The 15,619-nt window shown below is 37.9% G+C and overlaps 1 protein-coding gene across 1 annotated transcript in view; it reads left to right on the forward strand.

Annotated features, from left to right (window-relative positions):
* AOPEP (aminopeptidase O (putative)) overlaps nucleotides 1-15,619 on the forward strand; it is a 196,032-nt gene that overhangs the window by 80,481 nt on the left and 99,932 nt on the right. Inside the window, exons 8-10 of the mRNA XM_059833739.1 lie at nucleotides 2,858-2,960; nucleotides 3,087-3,194; nucleotides 12,886-12,929. Of these exons, the coding sequence (XP_059689722.1) occupies nucleotides 2,858-2,960; nucleotides 3,087-3,194; nucleotides 12,886-12,929 (255 nt within the window). The remainder of the gene's footprint in view (nucleotides 1-2,857; nucleotides 2,961-3,086; nucleotides 3,195-12,885; nucleotides 12,930-15,619) is intronic.

Here is a 15,619-nt window from a genome sequence, read left to right on the forward strand (position 1 = left end):
GTTCCCTGCTGGACAATCTCATGATTTTCTGTGCTTTGTCCTGACAGCAGGAAAACCCTGCCCAAAACGTGTCAGCTATTCCTATTAACTTTTGATCCAGCAAATGAATACCTGTTCAGACTAGGTGAAACCACTCAGCAAATTGATCATCATCATGATGTTTCTTCTCATTATGGATATTTGATATTATGTTATAGTAGCACCTCATAAGGTACCTGTGAAAAAAGAAGTCAGTTATGAAAGAAATAGGTAAGTGTCTTTCCAGCAGCAGCAGCTCAGAAAAGCAGCACCAGCAAATCTTAGTATTGAAGAAGGAAATTGTGGCACTGTAGTGCTTATACAGGATAAGACTTCAGCCAGAATCCTGTGTATTTTCTCACAGTTTGAAGCAAACCTGCAGGGAGAAAAGCACCTGTGAAATATTTCCTGGCACTCATTCTGCTGGCAAGCATCAACATCAGCACTGTCATCCAGTCTCTCACGTTATGAAAGCAAAGACAACTAGACAAGTCCATTTTGTTCTGTGGAATAAAGCTGGTGTTGAGATGGTTTCATGTCCTGGCCCTTATGTCTGAACTTCAGCTTATGATTCTTCATTTAAAAAAAAAGTGTTGATACCTAATTCTAAATTTGTCTCTGAGTTCCACTTGAGTCAAGTCCATTTCCCTCCTGAAGCAAAGCTCTCTGACTGTTCTGTAGGTGTTTAAAGAGTTTTATTCTATCACACTGATAGGAAACATGCCTTTCAGATGGTCTCTCGAGGTCTCTGCATAGGTTTTCATTACTACCTAGCGCATCAAAGCATTTAATTACCAAGGACTTTCTGGTGAATTGTACTTTTACTTTGTACAATGTACTTCACCTGGCAAACAAAAAGCAGCATCTTTTGCTTCCTTCAGAAATTTGCCAGTACCTAAAATGTGCCAAGTAGCAGCTTGAATACCTTGATTCAGCTTGCCTTTAGCATTATGCCTAGCTGCATCGATTAGGTTGGATGCCAGGTTTCGTAAGTCAGTGTAACAAACTTTCAGTCTCTGTACCTTCAATGTGTTGTAAATATACTAAGCATTGCTTTAAAATACTGTGCTGAAGTACTGACAGCAGAGAACAGGGTAAGTTTCTGAATATTTACACTGTTTTGCAGACATTATCGGGGCATATATACATCCTTTGCCAAAGGAAATTCTTCAGTACCATCATCCAGATGGAATACTGCTTTCTAGTCAGTAGGATCTAGATCTACTAGGATCTACACAGGCACTAAGTTGGAGGAGGAAAGAACGAAGTATGGTTTCCTAATTTAGAATAATTGTGATTATGGGAGGTATTTCAGTTTAGTGTGGATCCTTTAGCCTGTGCTCAGACTCCATTTTTCAAAGTCTATAGACTGGGCTATATCTTATGAGAGAAATGAAGCAGTTTTGGCTTTTTATGTATGCAGAGAACAATGAAAAGTCATGTATGGAATGCCAGAAAGCCTTCCTTCCTGGAGACCGATCCAGAATGGAAATAGGTGGACCTCTGCTCTTCTGCAGTGGGTGTGCAATGGTTACATTGTCTTGAAGAACTGGAGTTACCATAGGATAAGAAATCAGTTATTGATCTCCTCCTTTCAATGTTGAAGGAAGATCTTCTCCTTGAAAAAAAATATGAACTATAGCATGGTGAAGGACTGTGTTAGGAACAGTGTAAAACTGAATCTGCGTTCTGTTTTTCTATTTTATTTCTAACAGTTATATTTTATCAAGATTTTACTGTGTGAAGTGACTTTCATGTGCATAGGTCCTAAATATAGTGCCTAAAGGGTGAAAAAAACAGCTTAGCACTCTGGACAAAACTCTAGTAAAGAACTGGTACACAGGTACAGAAAAGGAAGAATGTTTTCCTCAAAGCAGACATAGATACGAAAGAAATTTGATGACAGGGATTAGCTCGTCAGAAGTGTGTGTGATGTGGTTTGAAGAATCCTGCATTGCTGTGGCCTGTGTTGCCCCTACTCTGTAGAAGTGGGGGGAAAGAAGTTTGTTTTCCAAGACTGGCCATTTCAAAGTCCATACTTAGAATTGGAGACGTTGTTTCAGTCACAGGGTTAGGCTCCTAGGACAGACATCTGTTTTCAGACCACTGTTAGCTGAGATGTTTTCTAGATGGAAGGAAAAAAGCCAGAGGGCTCTTCAATACTATGCCTGTGAAAGCACTGCTTGCAAATGACGAAAAAATGTTTGCATAGCTTCTCTTTAGTTTCAGTCTGTGCTCATAAGAGCCTAGAAGTCCTCCAAACTTTACTGCTCTGGCAGTAAATACCAGATGCTGTATTACATTTTAAAATCAGGCAGTGAAGAAGTAGGTTTGTTCTAGACATTATTATCTGTAAACCCCAAACCTGTGTGTGTGTGAAAGGCTTGCTCTTTTAAAACATCAACTATGTTTCTCCCAACCCCAAATGGCAAAAATGAAGAACAGAATGTTATTTCTTCTGCCGTGCATTGCATGCAGATGAAAGAGGTTATTCTTGCAACTATAGTCATGTAAGCTGTTAAGCCAATGTTCATGTATAAGAGAAATCTCTAGTTAACATAATGGCTTCAGTAGCCTTCCCCTTCGCTTTCCCCCTCCCCTTCCCTTCCTTCCCCTCCCCTCCCTTACCCAGCTGACTGGTCAGCTATGTACAAAATTCCATTAGAAGTATGAAGTTTGTTTCTTTACCCTATTTACTTAGGGTAAAGAAAAACACTGAACCTAGTCACAGGTGTCTAAAGTTACTATGTCATTCATGATGCTTTCAACTATGAGAATGTGTAATGTATGAGTTATTTCTTTACTTACTTATGCAAGACTTAGCGTGTTACCATTTTAGGCCCAAAAAGGAGAGCACAGGAGAACTGAGTGAGTCTGGAGCATCTGTTGTCAAACATGGTCTTAAAGCAGAAAAAATCTTCATGCAGGTTCACTATCTGAAGGTGAGTGTTGTCACCTTGTCAGCTGATTTTTATTGAAATTGCTTTACTAATATGATAAAGACTTCTTTCTTCTAGACATCAGCGAATTCATAGCATCGTATTTGTTTCTGGCTTAATTTCTTGCAGGGTTATTTCCTTTTGCGGTCTCTGGCAAGGGCAATAGGAGAGGCTTCCTACCTTGCATCTTTACGAAAATTTGTCCAGAAGTTCCATGGGCAGCTTGTCCTTTCTCAGGTACTGTGTTTGGGGGTGTTCCTCACTTTCTGAAAAACAAATGACCTAAACTTTCAGTTTGACTATCTAAATCACCACTTCTGGTAGTGGTGAAAAGAGAGAGGCAATTGTAACTTGGCAATATTGGTGAAATTCCTACCTGCTAGAGGGCAGAAAATTTTTTTCAGGCTGATACATAAATCAGACACCCTGCTAGTATCTGATAATGTAATCAATGGGTGATTTTTTTTTTTAACTTGATACTTTGAAAGGTCAATGTTCATAGGTGCTGATGTTCTCAAAGACAGGGTCATTTACCATATGGAATTGTCTCCTGTAGTCTTTTAGCTCATGAGTTTTGGTTGTGATCATTCAGTCTTTTCCCTGATACCTCTCTGTTTCTGATAGAGAAGAAATACAGAGTAGGAATGTAACTGAAAACTTCTATAAATCATAACACTATGGTGCACGTTATATTTTTTACTTTATTTCCTTCCTCTCTGCATGCTGCTTCATTCAATGCTTATAATTTCGCAGTCTTTCTTACGCGGATGGTCTCTTTCTCATCAAGTCAGAGAGCGATATCCCCATCACTGTGTGACATTGCACCCACCTGTGTTACAGTCTTGTCTCAGCCTCTGTATAGGTTTCCTCATCATGGTCCATACTCCCATGCTTTCTAAAACATTCTCTTACTGAAGTATTAATCTAAAAGGGATGTTTAAGATGTGCTGCTTCTTTCTTTCAGTAGACTTTCTCTGACAGTGATATCGTGCAGTGGCAGCCCACTCTTAAGAGCAGTTGTTCTCATAGAACAGGTTTTCTTCCTGGATTGGTGAAGGCTTGGTTGTAAAAAACAATGTTGAACTAAGAATCGGAATCTGCCCTCCCTAAGTCCAACTGCATATATTAGTCATTTGAACTACAGACTTAGCTTGTTCTCTTGCTGGCATAAATGGTGTATAATTATTCCAGGCAAAGTAGAACAGCTTCAAAAGGAAATATTGAGCAAGTCACACCACAGTATATCATACCATCTGTTACACAGAGAACCCACCTGAGGTTATAAATAGAAATTTACCTCCCCCTACATCTTCCTGGAAGAGACCTGTAACCACTGGCTGTAGTATTAAAATGGGGACTGTCTTGTCCTCTCTTTTGTTTAGAGAAGGGAATGATACAGCTCTCCGAACCTGAAGTTCTAGGAAATCCTGTCATTGGTGATGAATCCAGCTTGCGCTATGGCACTGCAGGTTGTTGCTTCTGTAATGCTGTGAAGACAACCATTCATGGGGGTGTCTATGAACCATGTCACTGAACTCATCATGGTTAAAAAGAGGCCTGGAACAAAAGGCACAACATGACAAATAGTTGGCATCACTAGAAGAGCAGTGTGATGAGAGTGAGGGGCAGGGGAAGAGAGAAGGGAAGGGGTATGAGTGAATTTCTGAAACCAGTTTCTTTGCTGAAGTCTGTCTTTTCTGGAGTTATGGTTGAAATCTTTGAGGGGATTCAGGATGGTGATAAATGTCACCTTGCAACACAGAGTAAGGGCCTCTGATTTTGAGGGAATGGGGTCTAACACTTTCCTGTTTCTTCCAGCCATAGTGATTCTTTGCTCATGCACTTGCTGGTTTGAATCTCACTGTTACAGGGTGAGATGTATGCCCATGTACCTTACAAATAGCTCACAGACCTGTGTATTCTTTCCTATGTTAAGTCACCGAGAAGTTAGGCATAGTAGCTCTACTGCAGCAGCTCTGCCCTGTGGAGGAACGTTTAGGGTGCTAAGGGAGTTAATGTTTCCACTGCTGCAGCTGTTTATGGTACTATGTTACTGAGACCCTGAGCAGTTACGTTGGGCATAGTGTGAAAAATGACAGTGACTATATGAGTCTTGTCTACATTATGATGTCCAAAATCATAAATATGGTGCTTCACTACTACACAGCTGGAAACTCTTTGAAAACTGCAGAAATTACGAAACTGCTAAAAACACGAAGCAGCCCAGTGTTTTAATCTGGTGGTAAGAAAGGTGCTCACATTTTGGTGAGAAGAAGTTAGCTTGTTGCTCCTGGTTGATGTGAGATGGGTTGTGTCAGTAGCCTGTTTAAAAGCAACAAAATGTCTTAGCAGATTATACTGTTAGTCATGATAGCTAGGTTGCATTCTAATTGAATTACCCATCTACTAGAGACGTCTCCCTTTGTCCGGCACTCTGCTATGAAATGTCAATTTGTAGCTTATCTAACTCTAGTATCATAAGATGAAATACTGTATGTTGTTTCTGCACCCAGAAACAACCATTTTGGTTACTGGAGAAAAAATTGTTCAATGTTTTTAATTATTCAAGCAAGATTAAGTGATGCTTTTATTTCAGGGTTCTTAGGCTGCTTTTTATTTGAATATGTGCGATACATCCATAGCTATGTGCTTAATGTAGGTAAAAAAAAAAGTTACTTTCCTTCATTTGAAGATGATTTGGTGGAGAAAGAGCTGTGTACTATATAACTTTTAGTGTGTGCTTTTTATGCTTTTACATTGTTTCACAGCAGCCTAAATCCAGCTCCCATTGAAGTTGCTGGGAAGAGAATTTTAACACCATCCTGTTGTTTGGTCACTATGTTAAAAATGAAAAGGAGATAGGGCTATATCCATTGTAAATGCATTTACTTTCTTTGTAAGAAGTCTTAAAGATTATGTTGGTGTTTGGTACAGGTAGATAAGCAATCACAGCAGGAGTTGCAAATGAAGAAGCAATGAAGTCAAGTTAGTACAAAGTTTATTATTCAAGTTCCTTCTTGAACAAACATGGTGCCAGTGTTTAAATGAATACAAGATCTACAATAAATAGAGGTGCAGATGGTAAGTTTAAATATCATAGTGTTGCACTTTCACCTTGTCCAAAATAATTGTAAAAGTTCCCACCTCTAGGAATTGTGGGGAAGAGGGAAAGTAAAAATACTGAAAATAATTGTTCATGTTCTGAATACTAGTCTTGTTTTCAGTGGTGTTTGTAGTATTTTTCCTAGATGGGAGTTGCAGGTGCAAGGAAATTACTTCAGTGGTGAAACATTAATCAGTGTGCCTTTTTCCTTCATTTTGATTGTGTGCTCAGTATGTTTTTAATAGTAGTTTTTGTTTATCTTAGTTGAGTTAGCAACAGATGAGTAAAGCAAGTCTGGAATCTTTGAGAAGGATTTGAAAAAATCTTCCATTTTTCCTTCTGTGAGAGAATTCACTTAGTAACTGCTTTGAATGAACTTTTAAAATAATGAATGGAGTGTTACTGTCTATAAATAAATAGAAATCAGTGCAAGTTGCTGCTATTCCTAACACAGTTAAAGCTGTTGTTCAGCTTGATGTTGAAATGAGAACACGTTGGGAATTGAATTGTTTGCAGACTTTAATTTTCATGTAGTTCTGTCTGCCATAATAATAACCCAAGGTCTGTAGTGTTCTTCCATCTGACAGAGTAATAATTTGCTATAGTGAAATGACAGTTAAGGAGGCAGCACTTCCGAAAAATCATAATTTATGCTATTCTTAAAAGTTTTAAAGGCAGATGTATGAATCCAAGTCCACTGTGTATGTACCTGTACCAACATGTTCGTGCACACCGATTTGCATAGGCACACACCATCATCATCATTTTGTAAAATTGTTATCTGTGCACACAAATCGCCATTCAACTATCAGCTTGTAGAACTCTTGTAACTAGAATTGGAAGTCTAAGCATGCAGTGTGCATGTATTTTGATGTTTCAACCTCTAGAATCTTTTCTTTAGATAAAAGTTTAACTAAAAACTTGTCTCTGCAGTTTGGCCCCAGCTGTTCCATGCTTACTGATCTGTGAGCTTGAGTGAACAACTTTTGAAATCAGTGGGATATGGTGTGCAGTCTGATGCTGTCCCATCCACAGCAGCCTCTAAGACAGGGGTCTTTCTTTTCTATACTCTCATGTGCTTGGAAAACAGAAATAGATGGGCCAGTTTTACTCAGATTTAGTGTCCTGTTCCAATTCTTGCATAAATGAACAAATTCCTGCTTTTTTGTTAGCTGTGCACAATACAGCCTTCATTCACTTTCCTTATATGTACATACACTATGAGACAGCCTTTAATTACTACATGATCACTGTCCTTTTATTATTTTTTTTTTCAAAGACCGTTGCCTCATTTATGTAGAATAGGTGTTGCTCTCATACGAAGCAGCTGCTTGGTATTTTGTTCCCTGTTCATTGTTCATAGACACATCATTTACCATACAGTATGCTTTTGTTTCTGTTTAACATTTTAAGTTCTAGCAAGTGTAATGCAATAAAAAAGACTGCTTCACTAGGTCAGACATTTTAACCTGAGATTAGCTGTGTTTAAAATGCTTATGTATGCGACAATTGATTAATGTATGGATCAAATAATTACATTGCACATTTTGACAACCCATTGTGTTCATATATAAAATTCTGACTAGCTTTAGGCCATACCTCTTATATCGGTACAAGGGTCTTAAAAGAAGGAACATATGAAATACTGTGCTTGAAGTATAAGTAAGACTAGGTTAGTAGAAGTCATTAACATGGTATAGAGCAAGACTTTTTTGGTGAGAAAACAATCTATTTCTTTTTTCTGATACACTTTTTTCATAATTATGTAAGATAAAATGTGTATTTTAAAGGGCAGAGAGATCAGAATGAAGTAGGGCTAGAAATGGAACTGGAGAAGAAAGCAGAGAGTAGTGAAGCTAAGAGGAGCCCAGATGTTTTATAATTGTGTATCATACAGATGAGTGATTACAAAGTCAGTTAATTTGAATGTCCAATAGTACAGTTGTATTAAAAAAAGACGTATCTTCTGGTATCTTTTATCTCAAGTATAAAGATCTTAAAAGTAGTCGTCAGTTTTACACATATAATTGTCTTCTATCAGGGAAGTGACCCATATATCTGAAAATGTCTTGGACCTTTCTGATAGAGTACAGAAATCCTTCCCATAGCTGCTGAACTTACTAAGTCTTGAGCCTTAGTCTTCAGCTGTGGAGTATCTTTTTCCATTTCCACTTCTGTTACAGTAGTCTCTCACTCCTCTGCTGACCTAAGGTTTTTGTATTTGCCTAGCTTCCATTTATCCTCTTTCAAGCTTAAAATTGCATGGTAGCTTGTTATGCAATATCATTTGATAGGAAAAAAGATAAATTCTTTAATTCTGACCGGAGCAAACTGGCAAGGGAGCAGTCCCAAAGCTTGTGGGTTTTATTAGTGCTGAATCACAGCTCCACCGTTGGTTTGATTTAGTGAGATGTATTTTAAATAATCAGAGTCAAATGCATCTTACATATGATTTTCTGCTGGATAGTCTTAAACAGAAGTCCAAAGAACGCTTGAGAGCTCTATGTAGAATTGATACATAACAGATCTAGTTCCTTATCTTTTTCATAGGTATGTATGTGTGTTCTTACATGCTTATACATGTAAAATAGAAGGAATCTGTGTTTAATTCAAATGTTTAGGTGGTGGTATATTTAGTATTTTTAGTGGACAGTGAGAATTTGTGTAACTGCTGAAGAAATGAAAACATTTCAAGTGAATTTGAGACAACATAGGCTCTGGTGTCAAAGCGTTAGGAGAAGGTGTGTTCAAGCTTCATGCCTTCACTTCCCTGCCTGGGGTTTAGTTTGAACCTTCCTGTCAATAAGGTAAAGAGGAATGGCAACACTTTGTTCAGTGAATTAAGTGACAGTCAACATACTTTTTTCCAACTTATCTGGTCCCTTAATGGACTTATCTGCTCTGAGGTGTTTTGACATGTACGAAGATGTTTTCTGTGAAAGACCTGGGGCTCTGACAGAAACCCTTTTACAAATACAGCCGGGCTGATTTAAGACTTGCTTCCCTTAAGTTATTCACACTGTACCTAAGGGGACAAATTCAGTCTTGTTAGTATGGACAGTTTACTAAGATTGATTTGTGTGAAATCACTGGACTGTGAATTTGGGCAGCTTGGGCAGGGATACAGGTTGCCTTCTGCTGCTGTGCTACACAGGGACAATAACCCCAGTCAGAGAAATGCTGGGGAAGGGCCATCCAGGGGGCTGATACCACCTTAAATATCTACAAGAAGATTTACCCAAAATCCTTCTCAGATCCTCACCTGTGCTATGTTTTCTTGTTTGCCATAATAGTTGGTCATTTTTCTTTAGGGAATTACTAGTGATCTGAATGCAGTTCATTGGCATGGGGTAAATGGGCAAGAAATTATGCTTTTGAGTGGAGCTAGTCAGTGGCTCCATTGCCTGGGGCTCAAACTGTTACGCTCTCTGGCTAATGATTGGTGCCTGACAATAAAGCATATAGTTGGGGAATCTTGCCTACTCTTGGTAGGAAGTTCTTGTCTTTGGAGGGGCATTCTGGGCTTGTTACCAAAACACCAAGAGAAGGATTTCAACATGCTGTTGGTTTTGTTAAGTAAAAGCCAGTAAGATGAATGGGGAGGGAATTCAAAACAAACAGGATCCTAGGAAGGGTGCTCATTATTTATTTTTCCACCCAAAAGAGACAAAGTAGTGTTTACCATTTAGTTACGTCATTTACAAGCTGCATAATTGATAGGGATAGTTTAACTCTGAGTGTTTTTTTCCTGCAACGAATTGGATGTAAGTGCATTTGGAGTTTATTTGTTGCCAACTGAATGTCCGTTTAGACATATTGCTTTTAGTTGCGTAATCTCCATTGCTCTTATGCACCCCATTTATATTTCAGTTAGAGCTTTTAACTGAAAGTATCTGTCGGTCGTATAGCACTTGAAATATCTAGATTTGAGTTTTTCATAAAGAGGATATAATTTATTTTTTAATATTCAGTGTTCTTTATTTAATATCAACATGTGTCATCAGAGGGAGGTACCTGTCTGGTGCCCCAAAACAGTTCAGGAGTAGAAACATGCTGGTCATTGCTCAAGACAAGAATTGGACTAATAATACAGCATCTTTAGTCATGAAATAAAAGGTCTTCTAAACCCAGATCTGTCTAGTTACTGCTTCAAGTAGCCTTCATTCCTAGGGTTCTCAAAATTAATTCTCTCAACCTACTTCTCAGTCACTGAGTCCTCACTCTTCTTTGCCTTTAACTCAGACATGGTACATGTATTAACAGTGCAAAGAAAACTTCTGGATCTCAATTCACAGTCTGTATCCAGGTTTGATCTGCTCAGCAGCAGCCCAGAGTTGCCTTTGTGATTAAAATAGTTGGCTTCAGTTTGGACTATGGTGAGAGCAGACAAGAGTCTTTAGGAATTTAATTATGAGGGTCTAGCAAATCCTTAGTGAACGTGTGTGAACTCATTTTTCAAAGGCTTTTTCAGTTTGGCCAAATGTCAGTAAAATTCCACGAACTGCAGAATAACAGTTTCTGTATATAGGGAAAAGATGTTTTCTAGCCTCTGGGTTTCCAGCCAGGGAAGAACAACAGGAGTATGTAGGGAAGGGAGATTATTTAATAATATGAATATAAGCCAGTTTGTTAATAATGCAGCACTGTAATGGCATGTGATTTCTAACTCTCATTTTCTTTCTGGCTTCATTGAATTACTTGCAACAAAGACAAAAAACAAATTATAATTTGATCTGACTCAGCATTTACTTATAATTACCCTGGTCATCCACAAGTCTTTGCTTCCAAGTAGAACAAATCTCTTAAAGAAATGGCATCAAAACTTTAAAAAATGCACATTATCCGCTAAATTTTCTCTTGGACACCTCTGAACCATTTCATCTGGGGAGGAAGAAAAAAAGAGCCTGAGGATAAAATTTCACTCCAGATGGTTAAAGTTTGGCAAAATTAAAAGCAACTGAAAAGTCAGAGCTATAATGGGATGTGTCATGCAGACTTGATAATAGGCAAATGTTAAAAGCCACGCAAATATAAGGTAAGCGGTAGTTTGTTTCCCTACTCTGTTTTGGAGCATCAAAATAGAAGCAGCTAAAATAAGACAGAATAGATTAATCCTAGTTTTAAGAAAGTGTGTAGAATGATGGTTATTGCCTTATTCTTAATAGTTATTTGGAAAAATGAATACAGCTTTTATCACAAAGGAGATGTTTAATTTCATAGTATAATATACAGAATATAAAACCACTTCTAATATCAGAGGTATCTTCAAGTGTACTGTGGGATGGATTATAAAAAGTTGATGCAATCCAATCAGGGAATCTAGCTGCATTAATGTATACAGAGACGGTGCAATTATTGTCAAGGATGACCACTTCAGTGTTACTTTTCACATACTTTGAAACGACTCTAAGGAAGATCTTTTCATATTCTTTATTACCATGTAAGCTTACTCTGTACCTCCAGCAATACTTCCACAAGTGGAAGGAGACAGTAGTTCTCTGTTTACATACACAGTGATGGTACAGAACTGCAAGTAGTAGTATGAAATAAGGGGATTTCACACTTTATCATCATGTCAATAATACACTGTAGTTAGGATAGAACAACTCCTGGCACAGTTAATGATGGCATTCTTGCCACAGCAACACTGAGCCCACTGCTCTGTAATTTACCTTCCGTTGTAAGGAAATTTTGCAGCCACTGCAACATAGCCTGAATCTCACTCGTAATCCAAAGGCGGAAGGCTTAACTGTGTTACCAATAGTTTCAACTGTGTAATCACTCTTTGATTCCCTAAGAATGCCATAATCAGACAGAGAAACAGCATCTTTCGTTGAATGTTATGGCAGAGTTCCTAAATAAAAGTCTTCTGCCTTTCAGGAAACATTCTTCAAGATCTTAGAGAGCAAGTACTTGCAATCAGAAATCAGACTGCACTCATATTGCAATGAGGAACATAATTAGCTTATGAAACTTGTCTCCAGAAAGATTAGTATTAATAAAATGGGTGTATTGCTTTATTAAATAGCGTATAAATGAATAATTCATATTAATAAATCCTTTTCTTATGAGATTGTTCAGAGGCGTGCATTGTGTCAAAGTGATTGTCATTAAAACTAGGTCATGTATGGTGTGTGGTGTCAGAGAACCTTTGTATGATGTCAGGTGTAACTTTCTGAAGAGGGCTTATCATACTGTTGTAACTAAGGATGACAGTAATGCTGTTCCACTGGCATTGCACCTTCTTTGTAATCCATGAAAAAAATTCTTTTCTTTGAAGAATTTATTCCTTAGTTGGTGTGGTTGGCAGCAACATCGTGCATTTTGTCATGGAATGAGGAGTAGGTGTGATCTTCCAATTAGGTATGTGCATTAAGGAAAAAAAAGCCTTATGTGGTTATATAATTAAACACAGTGTGATAACATAAGCACAGTGGAGAGACCATAAACACCCTTAATTCTGGTGTCTTTTAGCCTTTGAATATGTGGATCTGCAGCCTTTACCAGTTTTAAATATAGTTTGTGTGTGTGTGTATTATAGATTAAATAGAAGTGGGAATGTGGGATTGTGTTGAAATAGTCAGCAGGTTTTTTAAGCCCATTTTCTTTCAATATTGACACTTTTTGCTTGAGTGGGCTGGAAAACTGACAAACATAACATATGTTGTATAAATAACTGAACAGTATATCACTGTAGTGGATATATAAAATTCTTTCTTATCATTGTTATCTGCAGGCTTTATAAATCATTGCTCACTAGCGATGCAGACAGAAGAGTTATGTCTTCATAAACATACTAACTGTGGTGCTTTGTTCATTTTCCAGGATTTTCTTTGCATGCTGTTGGAAGATATCCCTGACCAAAAAGAGTAAGTGAGAACCAGGCTAGAAAAGTCAAAGAAGAAAGTAGAAATCAGATTTAAATATCAGCTGTTCTAGACAGAAATAGTATGATTTCATTTAGTATTGTTCTGTTTGTCTTTTTCAAGTGTGTGTGTATCTTTCTCTGAAAATTCTCAGACATATATACACAAAAATATGAGACTTGCTGTGTTGTTGCTACCCCATGCTCCCCTCAAGCAGTGCCTTTAACTTGCATGTTAGGGCAGCAGTGAGGTCCTGTGTTCACTATGCGATCTGAAGCTCCAGGCGCAGCTGCCTCCTCAAATTAATCTGTGATCCTCCTGCCAGCTGCTTTTGGCACATGGTACCCTACAGCAAGGAGGCCTGATCTTTGCCGTGGATCTGGAAAACCAGAGAAGGTGGATTTTCGTCAAGCAGTAGTCTGGTACCATCCGCTCCCTGTCACACAGTGTGCCAAATGGGGAAGGGTGGAAAACACCAATGGAAATCCAGCATTAATTGCCTGACATGTCTTCAAAATCCTGCTGTATGTGACAGTGACTGGCCAAAGATGATACAGCTAGTCTTCAGCAGAGCTTTGAATCCATCCCTGCTTATCCGTTGCTTTGTTCTACGCTACTATAGACTGTGCTATAAAAAAAGATTCTTTTGTAGTGGGGCTTTACGTATTACAGTTTTTAAAAACAATGTATTCGCTTGAAAAACGCAGTTTTGGGGAGCAGGATTCCAAAAGTCTTCATAAATCTGGGTGAGTAGTTTGGAAGAAAAAGGAGAGTCAAATGTATTGAGTTTTTTAGTGAAACACATCTGTTCATAGGGGGTAAGGGACAGAGAAGCTAGTTATTATTGAGATAATGTGTTTTGTGGCATCATGAGTTTAGTTTGGGTGGTGTACCGTAGGATGATGATTTGTTTATGTCTTTGGATATGGGCTTCCAGCCGAGATATAACCAGGAATATTAAATGGAATATATGGAAAGTGAATATTTAATGGCATGATTATACATTGATTTGTTAGTAAAATCCCTGTTTTCCTTCCTTTTTTCACTTATGTTTCTCTGAAGTTCAAACCCAGTGCAAAATGTTATTTGAATAAGCATCCAATTTTCAGCCTAGAAACATGCCAAAATATTTAAACTTTTAGTGAGACTAATGCAAAAGAAGTATGTCTCCATTTGCATTGCATCATACTCCACAATGTATGGACAAAATTTCACACCTCTGGTAATTCATTTTACAATCAGACATATTGCATATCTGAACTTACCTACTGCCAAAATTACTTTGGGTGCAGATATCAACAGCAATGCCAAGAATAATAGAACATTTGGATATACAGAAGGCCTTCATTTCTTATCTGCTACAAAGATGTTTTTTCATTCTTGAATGTATTCTGTTGCTAGTACACAAATACTAGCCCAAGGAAAAAGCAAAGGGAGGAAAGATAAAAATGAAATCTTTTTAGAGATCATCTGCTGATGAGTGCTTTTTTGCACAAAGTTTCAGTTGTAGGAATGAAATGCATTTCAAGATTAGAGCAACAAAGTTCTTTGTAGCACACAAAACCTCCCAGATTTGTGCAATTCTACTAAGTAAAATTTTAATGTTAAAGCTACATGCTTCTTGAAAAATATTAAGCACTCTAATATACTGAAGTTTGTAATGGAGGCTGGAGACTTCCTCATTAAAAAAAAAGGAAGAAAAGAGAAATTAGTAGTAAGGAATCAAGCCAAATCCTGCCCTCAGCTGTGGCAACAGAGGCAAGCTAGTATAGCTAGGAGTAGAATTTGGCTTATGGGAGCCTTTTGTAATGAGAACAGGATTAACATCGGTGGAAAGCAATCATACAACAGTGTGGAAATTTTCTGTAATTATTATGTTGGTGTAACACAACATTAGTTTTCTGCTATTGGACACAGCAGACTGTATCTAAAAGATTTCACTCTTCCAGTACTTAATTCCTTTAGTTTTTAGTTACAGGAGATTTTTTAGTACATTCCCAGCGATGAGCAGTTCCAAGATACAGACGTAACTTCCTAAGTGGCAGTCGTTGATTTTTGCTGCCTTCTGTACTCAGAGGAGGAGGATTATATGCCTAGTTTATAGGTCTACTTCACTTTCTGCTCTGACTCAATTTTAATGGCATGTTAGCTGTAGGAATCCATTCTCCAAGGCAGGATCCTCCTGTTTCTGGACTGTGGCTGAATACTGACATCAGACAGGCCTAGCAGTACCTTCTGGTCCTGTAGAATTTCCTAACTTGCCCTTAAGGCAGATTACTTCTGTGTGAAGGGCTAATGGCAGGAAGGACAAACAAGTATCTATCATATCCTTCTCTATTTTCAAAGCCTTTTAAAATATAACATATCCTGGCTATAGCCTCACATTATTTTGGCCTTTCTGTAGAAAATCTACAATACATCCTGTAACTGAGGCATCTTATTTCCTCATATATAATTTGAAATCTTCACTACATTAAAAAAAAAAACCAACAAACTAAATCAAACAACAACAAAAACCCCTCTTATGTGTCTGTATATCACAGTATACTAGATTTGATAAAACACCCAGTGGCTCTATTCTCCCCAAGGCTTACACGCGTAGTCTTTGCTGTAAATTGATCCTCTCCACATCTGCCCAACATGTGAGCCTTGCAAAGACTCAGTGTTTTTAAGGCCCTGTAACAGAGGGTGAG

Source organism: Gavia stellata, chromosome Z (genome assembly GCF_030936135.1).
Source record: "Gavia stellata isolate bGavSte3 chromosome Z, bGavSte3.hap2, whole genome shotgun sequence".
Lineage (NCBI taxonomy): Eukaryota > Metazoa > Chordata > Aves > Gaviiformes > Gaviidae > Gavia > Gavia stellata.